We start from the raw sequence: 19,754 nt of genomic DNA on the forward strand, positions 1-19,754 counted from the left end.
CCAGCTGCCGCCATTGCCACTCTGCCGACCGCATTCATCCCAGACGCCCGGGGTGGGTGGGGGGGACGGGGGGTGCTGGGAAGAAGAAGGGGTTCCCTCGTTTCCACACTCCCCTACCCCGAAGCCAGAGAGAGCCAGACAGTGCCAGCTGCTCCAGATGTGCCTGCCCCCACCCTGCCCGTGTCGGGCGACAGGGCTGGGACTGGGGTCTGACCCCCAGGTTCCAGCTCTGCAGCCTGTCTCCCAGGGTGAGGGGCTGTAGTCAGACCAAAGGAAGAACTCAGAAACGTCTTGTTTATTTGTGTTTGTGACCAAGTGGCCCCTCCCCACACCCAGGTTTATGGCCTCGTTTTCACTTGTATATTTTTCCACACTGTAAATTTCTTGTACAAACCCAAAGAAACAAATTAAAAATTTTTCTGTTTGTAAAAAAAGACAAGTGTGCTAGAGAGAGTTGATGGGAACTTCTTTGACCCCGACTCCCACCTCTTTCTGACCCCTCGTGGAGGTCTTGGGGAGAGAGAGGGTGAGGGGGGATGGATAAATCCAGTGGAAAGTGTGAGATCCTAGCGGACCACCACATGAAACGGTCTCCCAGGATTTGAGAAACTAGAAAAGCTTTCCATCCTATCCCTTGCACAGAACACTGCTTGGGGCTGGGGGACGGATGCAATGACCCCTCCGGGCCCTGAGAGTCCATGTTCCTCAGTGCTTGGGGGCATTAAAGGAGGCCTCATGAGAAAGGGCCCGCCAATCCCAAGCTCCAGACCTTGGCTTTCTCCCAACCTCTCCCAGTCGTGGGAGGTTGGGGGCAGTGCGAGGGTGACACAGCCTACCCCGCAGCACCTTGTCCTTGACACCAAGTTTATCTGGAAAGGGCAGAGCCTTAGTGACAGCGGGGGAGGGAAGAAAGTGGGGAGGTCTGCGCCAGCAGTGTGGAGCTCTGGGAGGAGGCAAGTCGAGGAGCAGTGAGACGTTCCTGAATCCCGAGAGGAGGGTAGGAGGGGAGGTCTGGGAGACAGCAGGAGGGTCCTGGGAGGCAGCGGGAGGATCTGAGGTCAGTGGGAAGAGTCCCGGCATAGGTGGAGAGAGTCTGGGGTTAGTGTCAGGAGTCCGGAGGGGTCGGGGAAGGGACTGGGCTGGCGGTCCGCTGGAGGAGACTGGCGTCAGCGGGAGGAATCTGGGAATTGGTGGGAAGAGCATTTACGGGAGGTTCTGGGAGGCAGTGGGAAGGAATGAGTACCAGGAGGGGGTCAGCGGGCAGGGGAATGGTCAGCACGAAGGCACTGATCGGTGAGGGCTGACGACTCGGGGGGTAAGGGTTGTGGGCTGGGCCCAGGGACCCTGACCACAAGCTCCATGGGCTCCCGAGCCTTGTTTCGATAAGCTCGGCGGATGGTATCTACTGCTCGCTGGTGGGTCACCTGCTCCAGGCTCTCTCCATCCACCGCCACAAGCTCGAAGCCAGCCTGGGACGGGAGTGGGAAAATCACAGCCCTCCCTTCTCAGGTCAGCCCAACACCCAAACTCTCACCTCCACCAGCGAGGACACTCCTCCCCATCTGGGTGGAGGGGATGGACAATGGGACTTTTGTGCCTGGAGCGGTCGGGGGCAGGGTGAGACACGGACAATGGCCCTTTGTCCCTTGGGGCTAGGGGTGGAACAGGATGGGCCACCCTCAGGCCCAGGCTGGCGCAAGGGGACAGATTTTTCCCTAGGCTTGGTCATCTTGCAGTCCTGACCCCCATGCACCCAAGCCTCCTCCCATGGCCTGGCCTAAACCTGTCTGGCTGGAAGATGAGCATGTTCTAGCCCCACTCCCGCCAGAATTCAGCTCCGGGCCTCAGGAGTGGGGCTGGGTGCTCTTCACCCACCTGCAGGGCCCCACTGACGAAGGCAGCCCCCCCAGGGAAGATCTTTTCTATCTTCACCATGGGCTGCACCTTGGACTCAATGCCCCCAGAAATGCTGATGCCTGGCGAGAGAGAAGCACTGGGTGAACGCGCAGCCACCCCCCTCCACCCAGAGCTCACAGGAGAAACCCAGGACCCCAACAGCAAGTCCGGGCCCGGACTTCTCCCTAATCCCCATATTCTATTATTACTCAGTCCTCAACTCCAAAAATCCTCTATTCCCACCTCTGCAATCTACCCCCATACCCCAATCTTTTCTTAAGCCCAAGCCCCCTAGTTATAGCCCAAAACCAAGCCCACAGACCCCACCAAACCCAAGAGCCCCACCTGCCAGGCCCAGGCCCACCTGGACTCACCCAAGGACTGCTTCATCTTGGACAACGTGACTGTCCTCAGCTCCCCACCAGGGGCCTTCGTGGCTGTCTCCTCGGCTGTCCCACCAGTTCCATTCTCAGAGGGGCCTTGGTGGCCTCCCGCCTTGGCTGCCTGCCCATCCGGAGGTCGAGGCAGAGGTGGCCTGGCCTTCCGAGGCTTGTGGTAGCGCCCGTTGGCCACGCTCTGGGTGGAGATAGGTGCTGGAGACGGGGAGCGCCTGCGTCCTGGGGACTTGCCTCGGCCCCGGCTGCGGCTGCGGCTGCGGCTCCGGGCAGGGCCCTGGATCTGGCTCTGCCGCGGGTCCTCCAGGGTCGGGGGTTCTGTCAGCAGCCAGTTAGGCCTTGGGGGCCTGGGAGCCACGGGGGGTGGTTGCGGAGGGGGGGTGCGGGTGCTTGGGTGTGGGGTGAAGGCATCTACCGGCACGTCTTGGAGAGGGGGGATCCCTTTATGAGGGTGGCGGGGAGCAGAGGCCCCCAGGGAGAGCTGGAGGCCCCCCAGCCGCTCCCTCAGTTCCCCACCATCTTCCTCCTCTGAGAAGCCGTTCACAGGCAGCAGATAGAAACCTCCACGGCTATCTGGGGAAGAGGGCCGAGGTCAGGCAGGCTGCCCCTCCTTGGCCTTGCTGGTGCCAGGCCCCAGTCCTTGCCTTTGCTGGGGTAGGGCCTGGGGGACCCAGGCGTGGGTTTGCTTGGGCCCTGCGGCAGCTTTGCCACAGTGAGGGACACTGCCCGGGTTCTGTTGGAATAGTATTTTCATACTTTCCATCGCGACATGTGTCGTAGAAAAAATATTGCTCGCACACCACACTGGCAATTTCTTGGAGATTATTGCAGAGAGTGAGACTAGATTTCAAAAGTGAGTGGGTCTAAAACCAATTATTAAGGAAATAATAGTGTGGGTGGTGAGTAGAGACGATAAAAATGGTTCCGGTGGACAAGGGACTTCCTTCAGGGAACCAGACAAACTTCTGAAGCCTGGATACCCTACACGGGGGCAGGGGCAGAAGGCCCCTTTTCCCTTCCCTAATACCCCAGCTGTGTGCCCCCTCCCCAGGCTCTGGGACGCTTGACTGACCAGGCACAGGCGTGATGAGGTGACGCTTGGGAGGTGCGTCTTGCTGGGCTGGTCTCAAGGCAGGAGGCCACACTGGTGGGAGAGGAGATCCGGTCAGAGACGGGGGGCCCAGCGGGGGACACAGCTGGTCATCTCTGCCCCCTCTCCCCTGGGAGACTCCACTCCCATCCCCACCCGGGGCTTAGGGTCTACAGGTCCTACCCTCTCCCCACCGCCCAGCTGCTGACCTGCGCGGCTCTTAAGGGCCTCGAAAGCCTCCAGCTCCATGGGCATCACCATGCTGTCAAAGCGGCCCAGGTCCGTGGGGGCCACCACACTCCTGGGGAGGGCAAGAGATAGGGGGTGGGCAGGGGCACAGTTCTGGAGGTAGGGGGAGTTATTAGAGGGCCCCTTTCTGCCCCCCAGCCCTCCCCACACCCTCCGCCCCACCTGATGTCCCTCAGTAGCAGCAACTTTGCGGGCCTGTCCAGAATGGCCAGCAGGGGCCTCACCAGGTCCTCTACACCGCCCTCGTGCACATACTGCAGAGAGAGACCCAGAGGTCAGATAGCAGCACGGCCATCCAGAGCCAGGGGTGGGGGAGACGCGGGGGGGGGGGGGTGGCACTGCTTGGGCATGTGGGGTTCCCCACGTTTAGGAAGGCTTCTCCCCAACCCCGGGCTGTTCACAGGACGGTCTTACGTTGGTGACTAGGTGGAAGCCTGCGATAATAACAGACCTATAATAGCAGCAACGACAATGACAGCTTTGGAGCAAGCCCTTTTTGAAGCCTTTTACATATGATCTCCCATTGAGCAACCCTGAGAGATGACATTAATTATCCTCGTTTTACCGGTGCGGAAACTGAGGCTCAGAGACAAGGACTTTGCCCACAGCCACACAGGTAAGGAAGTGTGAAGAGGGACTGGAACCTGAGAAGTCTGGCCCTTGCCTGCTCTGGTGCCGGAAAAGGATGTGCAGGCAGCGGGCTCTCTTCCCCACCCCCACCTCCCAGGCAGAAGGAAGGAATTTGAGCCAAACACTAGGCCGCGGGCCTGGGAGGCCCAGCATATGTCTGCACATAGACCTACCAATTAGGCTTTGTTCAGGGCTGGAATGGGGACCTTAGGGAAGGGGCGGCTCGACAGAAAGCCTACCCAGTCAGTACCCGGGGGGTGGGGGGGTTGGGGGGAGGCCCTTCTGCCTGGCACTGCCCGGATGCCACCAGCCACACCCCACTAACGCAGACAAACTGGTAAACCGAACGCTGGGAGCCACCCTGCTTGGATGGCACACCGCCCCCTGGTGGTGAAAGGGAGACACGTACTGATTCAGGGAGACACACACACAGCATCCTGGACAGGGATAGACAGAGACACAACACAGCAAGCCCTGGTGGTCAGAGTGAGACATTCATAAACACCCGGAAGTAAGTTGTCAGCTATGGGGCCCTAAACCACACACAGACTTACAGGGACTCAGACAAACACGTATCAAAAATACAACCCCGCATGTCGGGAGAGGGATACATACAATCGCACAGAACCAGTCACATACATACACACTTCAAATCCGCCAACCTGCATTCAGCACCTACTACGGGCCTGGCCCTGCACTGGGCAGTGGGGGCACAAGGAAGATGACCCTGTTCCAGCTCCTTCAGAAGCCAGTCTGGTGGTGGGAACAAGGGGCAGGATGAGCCACGTGCCCCAGTGAATTCCAAACCACTGGCAATGAGGCAGAGGGAGTCTCAGAGGAGGGTGGCAAGACCGGAGTTGGCTTCTTGGAGGAGGCGGCATTGACGCTGAGCCCTTTTGGTTTGTTTGTTGGCTTCCATTTACACTTACTCTTAAGGATGAATGCAGGGAACAACATGCAAGTCGGGAGGAAGGCGCTCCAAGGGAGACGTGGCATAATGGGCAGGGAGAAGTTTAGCTTAGCCACGGGGTACATGAAGGGCCTCCGTGTAGGCCGCACACGTCATGACTCCCAGAGTAGTGCTCTGGAGTTGTGCAGTTCATCACCTGTACACCCCTATGTAGTGACCAGCAGAAGATAACGACGCGGTGATGTGGTGACCATGGGAGAGCTGAGGTTAGTGGTTGGGGAGTCAAATCGGGGAAGGCCTTGAATGTGAGCATAAGGAACTCTATTCCGCCAAAGATAAGAGGCTGCAAGGGGGTTTGGGGAGTGTAAAGTGATCAAAGAGGTGACTTATAAAGCCTGGTCTGGTGGCTGTGGAGAGACAGCTCAGAGGAGGCGAGAGAGGGGAGGCCCGGTGATCTGAGTCACTGGGGGAGATTTACTAATCATTCTGGCCAGAGCTCTACCCCAGAGGGCCTGATCTCTTGGTGTGGGTGTCGTGCGGGTCAAGTTTGGGTGGTGTGCAGGTGCTGTGGGGGTGCAGTGAGAGGTGGTCCTGGTTTGGACAGGGTGGGAGGAACAGAGGGATGATGGAGAAGGACCTGACCAAAGAAACGGACACATCACGCCACCTAATGGCCAGAGCCCAGAATTGCAAGCTCACGGCGGCCGGGGCGCGCCACCCCACTTAGCGCTCAGAGTGGAGCAGGCTGACACTTCCGGAGTTTAGCCCAGAGAACCTTAGTTTCCCCCCAACACGCACCCCATCTGCAGCTCTGCTGTAAACCAGACCTTGGTAAAGGGCCGCAGGAATTACTGGGCCTCAGTCTCCACGTGACACACACGTGCCTTAGCCAGACACATACACGCTCACACACAGATCCGTCACACAGTTAGGGTGAAACAAACCCAGGGACCCCACGGACACACAAATGTACACATCACACAGTCACACAACACAGCCCTACCCTGACCAGAGTGAGAGAGCTTTGGGGGGTTGGGGATCACAAACTATGCCCTGGAACCCCTCAGTTTGTCCTTGCACACAGGCTCACACGTGCACTGATGCAGGCACATCACAGGGACCCCAGCACAGGAAACCTGGGGTCTTTGAGGCAGAGGGATAGGGGAGGGCCTACCAATCCCCCTGGAAGGTCCGGCATGAGGCTGGGCCTGTCGGCTGACCCAGGTGCAGAGGGAGGCATGTGAAAGGGGAGGCTGGGGTTGACAGGAAGAGGAAGGCAGTGACTGCGGTGTGCCCCCACTCATCACCTGTCTGGCTCCGTCTCAGCTGAAATATCACCTCCTCCAGGAGGCCCCCCTAGACCTAATTTGTACCTCTTGGGTTATATTCTCATGTTTTTTTCCTTTCACAGTACTTCACATGATTTGTCACTATGGGTGTCTAGGTTCTAGTCATTGTAACTCCCCTTCCTGCCTGTAAGCTCAGTGTGTGTGTGTGTGTGTGTGACAGGAGTGACTCCTGCATTTTCTGACCACTGACCTCACGGCCTCGATCCCAGATAGCCGGAGACAGTGGCCTGAATGAACGAGGGGCTGGGTGACCGTGTGCTGGAGTTGGGGGCAGGCTGGAAGCTCACCCGGGAGCAGTGGCGGGTGACTGCCAGCACCTCGTCGTCAGTCAGCAGCCGTCGGGCCAGGTCCTGAATTAGGGGCCGTCGGCTCTCCCAGGCTTGCACCCGCTCATCCACATCAGGCAGCTGGCCAGAGGGGCTCCCAGACCTGGCAGAGAGCAGGGCCCGGCCCCTCTCCCGCTCTGTAGGGCAGGAACGAAGGTGTATGATGAAGGAGCCAGGAGACATCGAGGGGGAAGTAGGGGCTTCTCTCAATTGGGTCGGACCCCAGAACAGGTCCGTGAGAGGCCTAGGTGCCCCTGACAACATCCCGGCCTAGCCCGGACTCTCCCCTCCATGGCCTCCCATAGCAATCTGCCCACCAGTGGAGCACCAGTCCAGACCCCATGGCCCCCATCACAGACCCCTTTACTAGTCTGTTCCTTAATGGTGTCCTAGCCCAGTGCCCTCCGGGCCCCCGAACATGCACTGTCAGAGTACTCATTGGAGTTCTGGCACAGGCTCCCTCACCGCCCCCAAAATCTGTCTTTGGGAGTCCCAACCAAGCTCCCCAGTCCTCAAAAACATACCCCAACATCTGTCTGCAGCCCTGTCTTTCCGAGTAAGCTTGGTCCAATTCTTTTAGCTGCCCTCAATTCGCACCCAGTCCCCCATACTTGGCCCCAACTGAGTTTAGCCCAAAGCTCCTTAACAGCCCCCAACATGCACCCCATCTGCAGGTCTGTCACCAGGCCTTGCTAAAGGGATGCTGAATTACCGCGTCTCAGTCTCCATGTGACAAACTTCTGCACGGGCCCCACTGCCCCTGCCGTGGAGAAGAAGGGTTACGCTGAAGGCCCTGGCTCCCAATCTGCAAATGGGGCTTGGGGGGGCTCAGGGATGGCTGGATCACCGGCTGGGATGAAAAGCTCAGGCTGGGAGGAGGTGGAATGGGGAGGCCAGAGGCCAGGCCATGAAGGTCTTGGGGCCATGGTCAACTAGGGACTTCATTCATAGGCAGTGGAAGTCCGTGAAGGTTTGGGACCAAGAGAGGGTACAGCTTGACCTCTGCTTGTGGAGACTCATTCAGAGGCAAATATATGGGGGGAAGAACCCCGAAGGGAAGGTGGGGGGGGCACCTACCTTCAAGGGACAGAGAAAAAAAGAAGAGCCTTTGGAGGAGAGAGAGGAGAGGCCAGAGGGATGGGAGGAGAATCAGGAGAGAACAGGGCCCCGGGGGCTGTGGAAAAAGAGATGGGTTGAAGAGGTGGAAGCTGGCCTGGCCTCATTTAAAGAGTCTCTCCCGTGAGACTCTCACTTTAGCCCCCCAGGAGGGGCAGGGCCAGCTCCTACCCAACACCCACTCTCCCTCTGGAAACAGCACCCCGATTTCACCTGGGGACCCCCATTCTCAGCGCATGTACTCCAGAGTGGGCACAAGACACAGGCTGGCCCATGAGAGCACCCCCCCACCCCACCCCACAGCCATTTGTTGGGCATGTGGTCCCCGCTGGGTCAGTGAGAACCTAGGACCTCAGCCGGAACTATTTAAGAAGCTTTCTTGTCCCTGGGTTGCTAAGCAACAGTGGCCATCTTAACTCTGAGTGGGCAAAACCTACATGATAATGAAGCCAACCCAGGGGAAAATGGAACCAAAGATGAAGGGGGCAGATGTCTGATGAGAGTGTTTAAATCTTTAGACCCACTTACATCAGTAGCTGAGCCAAGCAGTGCTTTTTAAACCTAATTTGAGTTGAGTTTCTGGCCCATACAACCCCAAGCGTCTCAACTCCTCCACTCTCGGTCCAGTCTCTGAACCTCACCTGAAAGACGAGAGGCCCTCTCTGAGGGTCCTTGAAGCCCCTGACATACTGGAAACTGCCGAGGCCCTTCTGCTTGGGCCCTGATTTAGAAATGACCTTGCTCAAGGATGGTTCTAGAGCTGGGTAGGGCCTGTTGGGGCCCTGGCCAGGGGAGATGTAGCCACGTATTCGAGGAGAGGAGCCCCCTACCCACCTCAGCACCAAGGGCACAGGGATCTGACCCAAGCCCTTCAACTTCCTTGCTATGTTGTGCCTCTAACGGATTTCCTTTCTGGAAAGTGGGGAGACGAGACAGTATAACAATAACCACTACATTTTCTGAGCACCTTCCATATGCCAGACGAGGTCCTTAAGTGGTTTACATCCATCCATACACTTATTCCTCACTACTCCTAAAGAAATAGGTATCATCACTCACTTTACTCATAAGGAAACAGGCTTACAGGGGCCAGTGGTTACTCCCAGCTCGTAATAAGCAGTGTGGGATTTAAACGCAGAGCTGCTGGATGCCAACGTGGGCCCCACCTGCGTCCACCCCATCTCATCTGACCAGCATGGCGCTTACCTTTCTCCGGGTCCAGGCGAGGGCGGGGCTTGGCCGGGGTCCCTCTGTCCAGCGTCCAGGCCTCTCTGTGCCCGTCCCCTGCCAGCCGCCCCTGCCGCCCTCCCTTGAAGAAGAGGTTCATCAGTGTCTTGGAGCGCTGCAGGGCTCCCTTCTCCCCAGGAGACCCCAACTTCTCCTTCTTCCTCTGCCTCTTCTCCTCTGCAGACATGAGGGAGCGCCCGCGGGGCTGGAGTGGTGGGCAGAAGGGAAGGCCGAGGGGCAGGGGTATGAGGAGGGACAGAGAGGAGAGAGAGTAGGGGGCAGACAGGACCTGCAGCTTTGTGGGGAGGTGGTGCTGGAGGTAGGGGTGGGTGTCTTCCTCCAACTTTCCACCCTCCCCCACCCCACAGCTCCAGTTCTTCGAGGAGTCTCCAAGAGGGCTGGTTTGTGTGTGTGTGTGTGTGTGTGTGTGTGTGTGTGTGTGTGTGTAGGGTGGAAGGGATGGGTTAGGACTGATTTGGGGCCCAAAATTGACAGGAAAACAAACTGGGGCTTGGGGTCCAGGACCAGTTTAAAATGGTACCCAGAGCAGCATCGAAGTGTATTCTGGGGCTGCAACTGAGGTTGGGTCAAGGCCCAGGGCAAAGGGAGGTTTGGGGCCCAGGACAAGGTGCGAGGCAGGTTTGGGACTGGGAGTTTCGGAGAGAACATCAGCCATCCATCCCCCTACGTACCCCACAAGGTCAGGTGGCTCTGGGATCTTGTGATGGGGGGCCGGGGTCGGCTCAGGGCCAGCAACAGGGCAGTCTTGGGGGACTCCGAGAGTGCAGAATCGAGGCGGCGGGCAGGCCGGGGCCCATCGGAGCGGATGGCTGTGTCCCTGAGGATGACGGTGGGCCTCACGCTGCACCAGGTCTCCACGCGGCCCCCCACATCGGGCTCCGTCTGCATGGCTGTGTCCGCCCGCCCCCAGCCTGGCCCCCGACCGCCCGGCTCCTCAGGCCCCAGGCAGACATCCATGCGGTCGGAGGGCAGGGAGCCCGAGCCCTCGGCCGAGCTGTAGGGGGCACTGGAGGCATAGGAGGAGACGCTGGAGCTGCTCTCAGAGGCCGGGGACAGCTGCTGTAGCACCCCGTTGCTCACTGCAGGCAGTGGGGAAGGCGGGGGCGGCTGAGGGGAAGGCCGGGCTGCAGCCCACCCTGGGCTTGGTGGCGGGGGGGGGGGGGGGGGGGGGTGTGTGGGGGGTGGGTAGTGTGGGGCAGCAGCCAGGGCTGGAAGCATGGGCTCCGGGGAACCGGTGCTCAGCAGTCCTGCCACTGACTTAGGCAGATCAGTTCTCCTCCACTCCCCGCAGGACCCCAGAGCCAAGGGGAGCCTGAAACCAAACCTGCAGCTCCTCGGAGGGGAGCCCAGAAATGGCGCTGGGTGGTGTGAAAGTCCCAAGGAGGTTTGCTCCTCCTGCCCAATTATTCTTCAGACACTCTGACCCACCCTTGGGCCTCAGCCCTTTCCCTCCAACCCATGGACCTGAGCCACTTACATCGGTCCAGCCAACAGTACTCAGAAACCATCTCTTTGTAGGCAGGGTACCGGCCAGTCTCCTGGGAAGAGCGTGGTGGGCATAGGAAGGCATGGGGGAGTGGGCAAGAAGGGGGTGGGTGAGAAGGGGGATGAGAAGGGGGGTAAGTGAGTAGGAGGGATGAGAAAGGGGGTGGGTGAGGGAAGATGAGAAGGGGGTGGGTGAGAAGGGATGGGGTTAAGAAGGGGGAGTGATGGGACAGGAGTAAACTTTTCAACCCCCTTTCTCTCTCTCCAAGTTCATCATGCTCTAGACAAACAAGCTGCTTTATTTCTCAACATGCCAAACTCCTCTGTACCTCAGAGCCTGGTACTTGCTGTTCCTTCTGCCTTGCTTCTCTTCCTTCAACTCATCTTCTGGCCAGCTCCTCCCTCTTCGGGTGTCACTTCCCCAGAGAGACCTGCCCTGACCGCTCTGGCTAAAAGGGCCTTCCCAAATTACCCCTCCCACCTCTCTGTTAATTACAGTGTAGCACTTGTCACAGTTGGCCCGCATCTAGTGTGTCCGTCTCCCCCGAGGAGCAGAGACCTTGCCTGTCTTGTTCACCGTGACAGCCCCGGTACCTGTCATAGTGGCCATCATGTAGAACGTACTCGAAAATGTTCAGTGGATGAATGAGGGGCAGAGCGGGAGAGAGGAGGAAGGAAAGGGAGAAACGGGATGGGGGGGGGGGAATCGTGGGATGGGAAATAAGGTTGCAGAAGTAGAAGAATGGCAGAGGAGGCCCTGAAGGGCAATGTGGGTGAAAGCTTGGGAAAGGGAAGAGAGCGGGGCAGGGGCTGGGACTGGGCACTAGCCGAGAGCGAGACGTCACCTCCTCTGGAGACAGAGTGAGAAAGACCTGATCCTCAGGCAAGTGTGAGACCCACATGAATAATGAATGCAGGTGCCTCCCCTGAAATCCAATCTCTGGCCCCAGCCCAGCCTCTTTGCCCTGTGCCCACGTCCTGCCCAAAGCCACAGCTACCACCCCACCCTCTGGGTGGGACATTTTCTCCTTTCAGCCCAGGTCCTCCACCACTCATGTGAAGGGGCACTGCCCTAGGCATCTGAAGAGCAGGACTGGACCCAGGCCCTGCTACTGACCAGCTGAGTAATGGACTGGGATTCCTGAGTTACTCTGCCTCTCTGAGCCTCAGTTTCTTCTTCTGCGAAATAGGGACGAGCGCAATGCCTGCCCTCCCTCTCCGATGGCTATGGTAAAACCATAGACTGTAGAGCGATGGGCATAATGATGTACTAGAGCGGTCGGGGAAGTCCTTCCTATAGTCTGGCCTCTCCCTGATACCCACAGTCCTGCCCACCTTGATGGTCAGCATGATGTGTGTTTGGCCCTTCAGCACCTCCACGGCCTGGCTGTGGCTGATGTCGTCGAACCTGACGCCGTTGGCCGCCAGGACCTGGTCCCCCACCTTGATGCCATTCTCCTCGGCCAGCCCACCGTGGTCCACTCTAGGGTCAGACAGGAGGCGGTCTGGTCGGCTGCCTAGCCTGCCCTCTCTCACCCTAGTCCAGACTCTCTTCACTCGGATACAGGGATGCCCCAGCCAAACTCCTTGGCTCTCCTTCCGGAGCCCCCCACCCCTCTCCAGACCCCACCCCTGACCCAGGCCCTCCTTTGGACATGTCATTGGCCAGGCCTCGCTTGTTGATCCCCGCCCACTGCATGCCCCGCCCAGCCCTCACTTGGACACATAGATGCCCAGGCCGAACTCCTTGCCCCCGCGGATGTTGAAGCCCAGACAGAAGTCGTCTGACGTGGTGTACAGGTGGACGATGCGCCGCACGCCATCCTCCGAGCCGCTGTCAGACGGCGTTGATCGGCACTTCTCCACCACCAGCCGCCGGTTCACCACATCCACCCTGGGACAACAGCAAGGGGCCCTCGACCTGGACCCCCCATCCACCACCACCCCTCCCCCTCCTCCCAGCATCCTTGACAACCGCACGGGAAAGGAGAGATTGCCTTGGGGGACTCCCCAGCCCAGAGACGTTCAGTGGGATGTAGATTTCGCCAAATTTGGAAAACGACCTGGATCTCCTCTTTTTACGGAGCAGCTCCATGTGCCCGTTTCCAACTCCCTACAAGAGCCCTGAGGGGGAGATGCTGTTACCACCCCCAGGCTCACAGCAGAGGCCGGGCGGTGTTGGGGGCAGGACCGCTGGCCTCTGGGATAGCAGGGTTGGGAGGAGGGCTGGGGAGAGACACAGCCTTGTCTTATTTCAAGGTCAGGCCTTGGGATCCCTGTGTTTCCGGTGCCCTGGGTGGAGGGAAGAGTAGAAGCCATACTAGTCAAGTTCCACGCAGAGCCCTGTGACCTCGGCCTCTCCTGCGGCGGGGGGGGGGGGGGGGGGGGGGGGGGGGGGGGGGGAGGGGGGCTGGATGGGAGGGGGGCTGGATGGGGAGGGGAAAAGCCAGGGCTGGGGCCAGGCGTTCTCACCACGTGGTCTTCTCTTTGGAGAATTTGATGCCCGGCACTCGGCCCATGCGCCTCACCATCATGTGCAGGCGGCTGCTGCCAGTCAGCACCTTCACGGCGCTGCCCATGGTGGTGCTCTCCAGGCTCAGCCCGTTCACCTCCGTGATCTTGTCCCCCACGCACAGGCCGGCCCGCTCTGCACCAGGGGAGGGGCGTGGCTGGCAGGGGCCACTTGGAAGAAGTCCTCCAGGGTGAAGCTAAGCCTCCCGCCACCACACAAGGCTCCCTGGGGCAAAACTTCTTCCGTGAAATTGGGGATCCCCGGGTGAGGTCTGAGTAGTCCTTATGAGACTAGGGACCTGTCCATTAGCCCACTCCACCCTGGGAGGGGGCCCCATGTCCCCATTGGATCGGGCCCTCCAAAGCTGAGGACCCTTTCCTCCCATCCCTGATAAGAGCACCATCCTAAGCCAGAACCTCGCTCCTGGGAGCCCTGCTCACCTGCACTGCTCCCCTCCTCCACCTTGCTGACGAAGATGCCCAGGCCATGCTCCGAGCCGCCCCGCACACTGAAACCCAGTCTCCCTGCTGGACTCTTCTCCACCCGGACCGCATGGATGATGTCGCTCTCATCACTGTTGGCTGTGTGGTGGTGTGGGTGGGAGGGACATAGGCATGACTCCCATGTCCTTTCTGGGCACAGAGGGCCCCTGGGTTTCCCAGGTTGGGGCCTGCAAAGGCTGGGTTTCTAGGCAAAGATACCTAAAGCTCTAAGGCCTGAGGGCAGCCAATTTCTGAGTTCCCTATTGGTGGTTTTGAGGCCATGGGCCAGGGAGAGTGTGGGAATAGGCAGGACAGGACCCCACAGTAGAAGCCACTGTTCTCCTTCCCTTATATAGGTGAGTGTGTGTGCGTATGTGTGTGCGCGCGTGCTCGTGTGTGCAGGTGTGTGTGTGTTTCTAATGCTTACTCAGCTTCTCACACCCACAGGCCTGAGATAGGACAAATTCCTAAAAATCCTGTCACTCTGAGAGTCAGATGGATAGAGAAGAGGTTCAAGATTCCATTCGATAGGGCAGAGTTGAGCAAATTTGGGCTCTTCAGCTTGCACAGAAATGAGTATGCTGATCTTCAAACAGTTGAAGAGCTATTCTGTGAAAGGCATTAGATGTTTTTGTTTGTGTAACCCAGAGGACAGAACCAAGCCCGAGATAGAGGCTATCTATCTAAAACCTTCAGCTGTCAGACAATGGAATGAGTTTTGGAGAGATAATGAGTTCCCCATCTTTGGAGGCATACAAGCTGACCCCTGATAAGTCCCTGTCTGGGATATTGTGGACGGATCCCCGAGGCTCCTTCTATCTCTTCAACTCTGTGATTCTGGAGGTAAGGGCTCTAGGAGCTACTTGACTATATGTGGAGAGAAACCCAAAACACCACTATGTTGCAGCGTGTGCCCAGAGCCCAGAGGGGTCCTCTCCATCAGTGCTGGGGAAAGTCAGGGGAGCAGGGTCCCTAGGGGCTGGAGCTGTCAGGGAAAATGATTTGGAAGACTGAGATGAGTGGGATTTGGTTGGAGGGGGGGAGCAGAAAGGGAGGGCACTAATGAAGAAGGGGATAGAGTGAGTAAAGGCACTGCGGTGGGTCCTTGAGAAGGCCTTTGGTTAGAGAAAAATAAGAAGACTGCAGAGGGAAGCTAGGTCTCAGGTGAGAAGGTGAGAAGATGAGATTTCCTCTTGAACAAGGCTTACTCTAGAGGTGTTTGTGGGGGACAAATCTGTCTCTCTCTCTCTCTCTCTCTCTCTCTCTCTCTCTCTCTGTGATCTAAGAGAAATCAGGTTACAATACATGAGCAGAACAGCTCAGGAAGAAATCTCCAAGGGCAGCCTGTGGGCATGGATGGTGTAGGACAGAGATGTGCGATATTCTAAGGCTTTCTGGCTGTTTCTGACTGTATAGGTCTCAACCCAGCCAAGGAGTCTATTGCTTTCCTGCCCCGCAACCCTCTTTCTTCTCAGGCCCTCCCTGGGGCCTTCCTAGGGCCCTGAGCCAGGGGGATGCCACACTGGGGTTTTGAGCATAGGAGCTTGGGGCCTCTGAGGATGGAAACTTCTCTACCTCCACTACCCTAGCCTGGGCCACCGACCTCTCCCTCTAGGCACTCACAGCCTCCTCACTGTCTCCCCACCTCCATTCTTGCCTCGTTTAGACCATTCTCTACAGTGGCCAGAGCCAGCTTTTACAGTAGACTGCTTATTGAGAACTTCAATGCCTGCTCCGGCTTCTAGAAGGAACTCCACAGCCCCCCCATGCCTGGTAAGGCCCTCCATGGGCTGTCCTCTGCCCACCTCCCTACCCTCACCTCTGGCCACCATCCCTAGCCTCACTGAGCTTTGGCCAAGCTGACCTCCTTCCTGCTCCTCTCATGGGCCAATCATTTCAGTGTTCCCTCGATCCTTGATACTCTTGTCCAGACTTTTGTAAAGCCAGCATCTATTCTGCAGCCCCTCCTGGCTCAGACACCGCTTTCTCGGAGAAGACTTCCTGGACTACCCTACCTGAAGAAGTCCCTTCCCTTCTTCCCAGATGGTCTCTATTAGAGCGGTTCTCAAAGCATGCTCCCCAGACCAACAGCAGCAGCGGCATCCAGGAACTTATTCAAAAACTACGTATACCTGGGGCACCTGGCTAGCTCTGTTGGTACGACATGCAACTCTTGGTCTTGGGGTTACGAGTTCGAGCCCCAGGTTGGGTATAGAGATCACTTCAAAATAAAGTCTTAAAAAATTATATAACAACAATGTGTGCTCTTGATCTTCGCTGCAGACACAATGAATCAGAAGCTCTGGGTGTAGGACCCAGCAACTTGTCTTTTAACAAGCCCCCCCACCCCAGGCAATTCTGATGTATTCCAAAGTTTGAGAACCGCTACTCTGTCGTACCGTCCAAATTAGTACCTCCAAGATTCTTACCATCCTTTCTCATTATTTGCTTATTCATATATTATTTATTCATATACTGATTATTCATATTTTATTGTCTGTCTCCTTCCACTAGATTGTAAACTCAATCGTGGTAGGGACTTTGTAATTCTTTTCTGCCAATATATCTCCAATGTGTTGCGCAGCACTTGATATCTGCTAAGTCTTTTTTGAATGAGTAAAAGAATAAAGGGATGAATGAGGGAATAGACCAATGAATAAGGAGAGTGAAGAGAAAGGGCTGGTTTGGATTAGAGGATGCATTTCCTTTGGGACCAGCTGAGTTTGCGGAGCTGGTGGGAACCCGTGGGGGTGAGGTGGGTAGCAGTTTCTCCCTTCCCACTGTCTCTCCCTTATCAGCTATTTTAGGCCTCTGGAATGGTCTGAATAGTAACAAGGGGGAGAGGTTCCAGGCTTCGGTGAATTGGGAGATGTTTGTGCTCAGGCAGAGGGGGAAGATTCTGGGTTCAGAGCTTCCCAGCCCAGACAGGGTAGGGGCTGGCAGGTCAGAGAAATGCCCCAGTCCTCCCATTGCTGGGAGACCCTGCTCTTGGCTGCACCGGGGCTCTAGGGTGAGGCAGAAAGAGAGAGCAATCCTGGAACTTCTGCAAGAGGATCTTTAGCAGGACAGTGGACGGAGCTGTTACATCGTAGCTGGGCATGGTGTGCGTGGTTGTGAAGGGGAGGTAAAACATAGTTATTTTAATACAATGGGACTTACAAGGGTCCTGCCCCAGTGCCTTCCCTGTCCCCTACCATGTCTCCTAGCTCCTCTGAGGACTTCTGCTCCATGACCCGAATGACAGTGCTGACCCTCAGCAGTGCCCTACAGCTCACCTAGGGGTGAGGCCCATCATAGTAGATGATGGGGGTGGGCATGCTGGGCCACTGAGGCAGGAAAGCCTGCTGCCTGAGCAACATGGCTATCCCTGCCCCAGTGGCCCAGGGAGGAGAACAGAGATACCCAGCTGGGTCAGAGGGGAGGAAGAGGGTCTGAAAAGCCCACTCTGGGATCCAGCCAGGGGAGTTCTGCTCGCTGAGAGACAAAAGGGGAGCTGGAGACATTTATGGCATCTGGCCCGCAGAGAGCCCAACCCCAGGGGGGTCCCCATTCCCCATGGGCATTCAAGGTCCTGCCTTACTCACTAGCTCTGTGTCGCCTCACATCTGTCACTGCAGCCTGGCTGTCTCCTAATTGCATCCCCCCCCCCCCCAACTTGTACTCTTGTTTTCCACTTCCAGCCTTATCTGGGATACCTCTACCCCAGCAGCAGCTGTTCTCATTGCTCTGTCTCTAAGCTCTGCTACCCTGTAAATTTCTGGAAGGTGACAATTGACCTTTATTTTTCTCTAGGTCCCCTACAGGACCTAAGCAGGGCTGGTATAGAACAGGAGTGCAATGAAACAGCATTGAGCAACTACAGAAAATTAGGTATGCCCTGATTAGGTACCAGGGCTCAGTCCTGGGGCTCCCTTCCTGACCCTCAACCCTCCTCTTCTCCCCACTTTTTGGAACATATGCTGCTCTACCTCTATTTCTTTTCTTCTGCATCTGAAATCTTTTATTATTATTATTATTATTATTATTATTTACTTGTTTTTTTAATAAATTTTTTTAACGTTTATTTATTTTTGAGACAGAGAGAGACAGAGCATGAACAGGGGAGGGGCAGAGAGAGAGGGAGACACAGAATCTGAAACAGGCTCCAGGCTCTGAGCTGTCAGCACAGAGCCCGACGCGGGGCTCGAACTCACGGACCGTGAGATCATGACCTGAGCCGAAGTCGGACGCTTAACCGACCAAGCCACCCAGGCGCCCCTATTATTTACTTATTTGAAATCATCTGTATACACACTATGGGGCTTGAACTCATGACCTGAGATCAAGAGTCGCATGCTCTCCTGAATGAACTGGTCAGGGGCCTCTGCACACGAAATCTTAAATTCTGTCTGCTCAGTTGGGCACTGACTCCTCACAGCCCCGCACTGAGCTGGTCACACAATGGGCTGGTTGATGGGGTTATATCATTCTCTATCCTGCCCCCCACCAAAGGCATACACAAAGGGATTGGAGAAAGGCAGAGTCCATAGGATGGAGGGGCCAATTCAATACCCTATCTTGCTCACTTGGGGCTAGCATACCACACACACTTTTCCGTGCCTCCGGGCTTCTATCTCCCACCTCTGACCTCTCTACAGCCCTGCAACACTAAAGGATTGGCCTAAACATAAGGAAAGGGCTGATAAGGTAGAGTATAAGGGTAAACAGAGACCCTCCACCTCCCATATCCTTAAGACTCCCATCACTTGGGTTCCTCCACCCATATTGGCTCTGCCTCCTCCTACTTAGTGCTGCTGCCCCTTACCCCCACCCTTAGCTCCAGGCCCAAGCTGGGCCCCGCCCCCACCTTCGATGGGAGAGTTGATGAGGATGACACGGCCCATGGGCGATGAGGCTCGGATTCCGCGGGGGGGCCCATTCAACAGCCGCTGCTGCTGCTTCCTCAGCAGGTATCGCGTTGCGGAGCCCGAGTCGCTGCCCAGGTGGCCTCGGGAGGAGAGGGAGCTCAGAGAGCCCGAGCTTAGGTCTCCAAGGCCCAGTGGGTCGAAGCCCACCGCAAAACTGTGCGCCATTGTGGCTATACTGGGGCGGCGTCCTACAGGTCCAGAAAGAATCTGCTAGCCCTGGAGCAAAGGGCCCCGCGTGCCCCGGGCTCCATGAGTCTTCCGTGCGGGACTGGGGTCTCAGGGACCGGGAGCCCCCCACCTCCGTTGCCTCACAGCAGTGTGCGCTCCAGGCCTGCGGAGGGAGAGCAGGGGTTGGGACAAGGGTGTGAATGTTGCCCTTGCTGCCTCCCAGAACTTCCACCCCTTGCCCTGATTTGAGCTTCCTGCCCTCCCATGCCCTAGGGCCCTCACGTCTCCCACCCCTGGCCCAGTCCAGGCACCATCGTGGATTTTCGGAGTCATTTATACAACGCCAGTGGGAACCTCTCATTCACCCCTCATTCCTGCTCTCAGCTGAGTCATCCACCCCAGTGACCAGTTCTCAGTAGAGGCTGAGAGAGTGGAGATGGATTCTTGCGGGCCCTAGGGCTTCAAGTGGTGTGAGAGAAATTGGGGGCAGGACCAGTCACTGCACGCCTTTCCTTGTGCTTGTGGGCAGGGGGCTCATGTCTCGAGGCAGGGCGTCAGGACCTGGGACAGCTGCAGCCAATGGCCCCGGAGATTTCCCGACCGCCACAGACCACTTGGCTCCAGGCTGCTGTCCCTCCCACCCCCTCTCCCATCGAAAGGGGTTGCCTCAACGTCTCCCAGGCTTGCGGGGAGGACCTGCTGGCTAGAGTCCCACAACATCGCGCCCCAAACCCGGGGCTAAGTCCCCCAGAGCAGCTCTGGGACTCAGAACGCAGCATCCCACCCTCGGCCCCCACCTCTTGAGCTTGGCCCCCCTCACCTGCTTGCTGGTGCGGCGGCCGCCGGCCTCGCCAGCCGGTGGGCGCGGGCGCGAGCTCTTGCAGCGTCCGGGGAACCCCGCCCACGTTCCGCCTAGCTGCTGGAACGGGGCTGGCCTACGTAGCTCCGGGCTCCCATTGGCTGCGAGGGCCGCCAGTCACTCTCTCCGCCC

General features: G+C 57.5%; 1 protein-coding gene across 1 annotated transcript; it reads right to left on the reverse strand.

Moving 5' to 3' along the window:
• Positions 1-277: 277 nt before the first annotated feature.
• On the reverse strand, positions 278-19,666 carry PDZD7 (PDZ domain containing 7). Its single transcript, XM_086680662.1, is given in 19 exon segments — positions 278-1,119; positions 1,121-1,238; positions 1,240-1,469; positions 1,876-1,976; positions 2,271-2,864; positions 3,364-3,435; positions 3,591-3,682; positions 3,793-3,884; positions 6,807-6,982; positions 7,558-7,605; positions 9,168-9,365; positions 9,881-10,288; positions 10,687-10,747; positions 12,030-12,177; positions 12,412-12,588; positions 13,167-13,341; positions 13,647-13,787; positions 18,535-18,926; positions 19,584-19,666. Coding segments are annotated over 18 exon segments (3,471 nt in total). The 5' UTR covers positions 18,761-18,926; positions 19,584-19,666; the 3' UTR covers positions 278-705.
• Between the last annotated feature and the right edge of the window lie 88 nt (positions 19,667-19,754).

This window comes from Puma concolor, chromosome D2 (genome assembly GCF_028749965.1).
Source record: "Puma concolor isolate L17-30 chromosome D2, mPumCon1.1.hap2, whole genome shotgun sequence".
In the NCBI taxonomy this organism is placed as follows: Eukaryota; Metazoa; Chordata; class Mammalia; order Carnivora; family Felidae; genus Puma; species Puma concolor.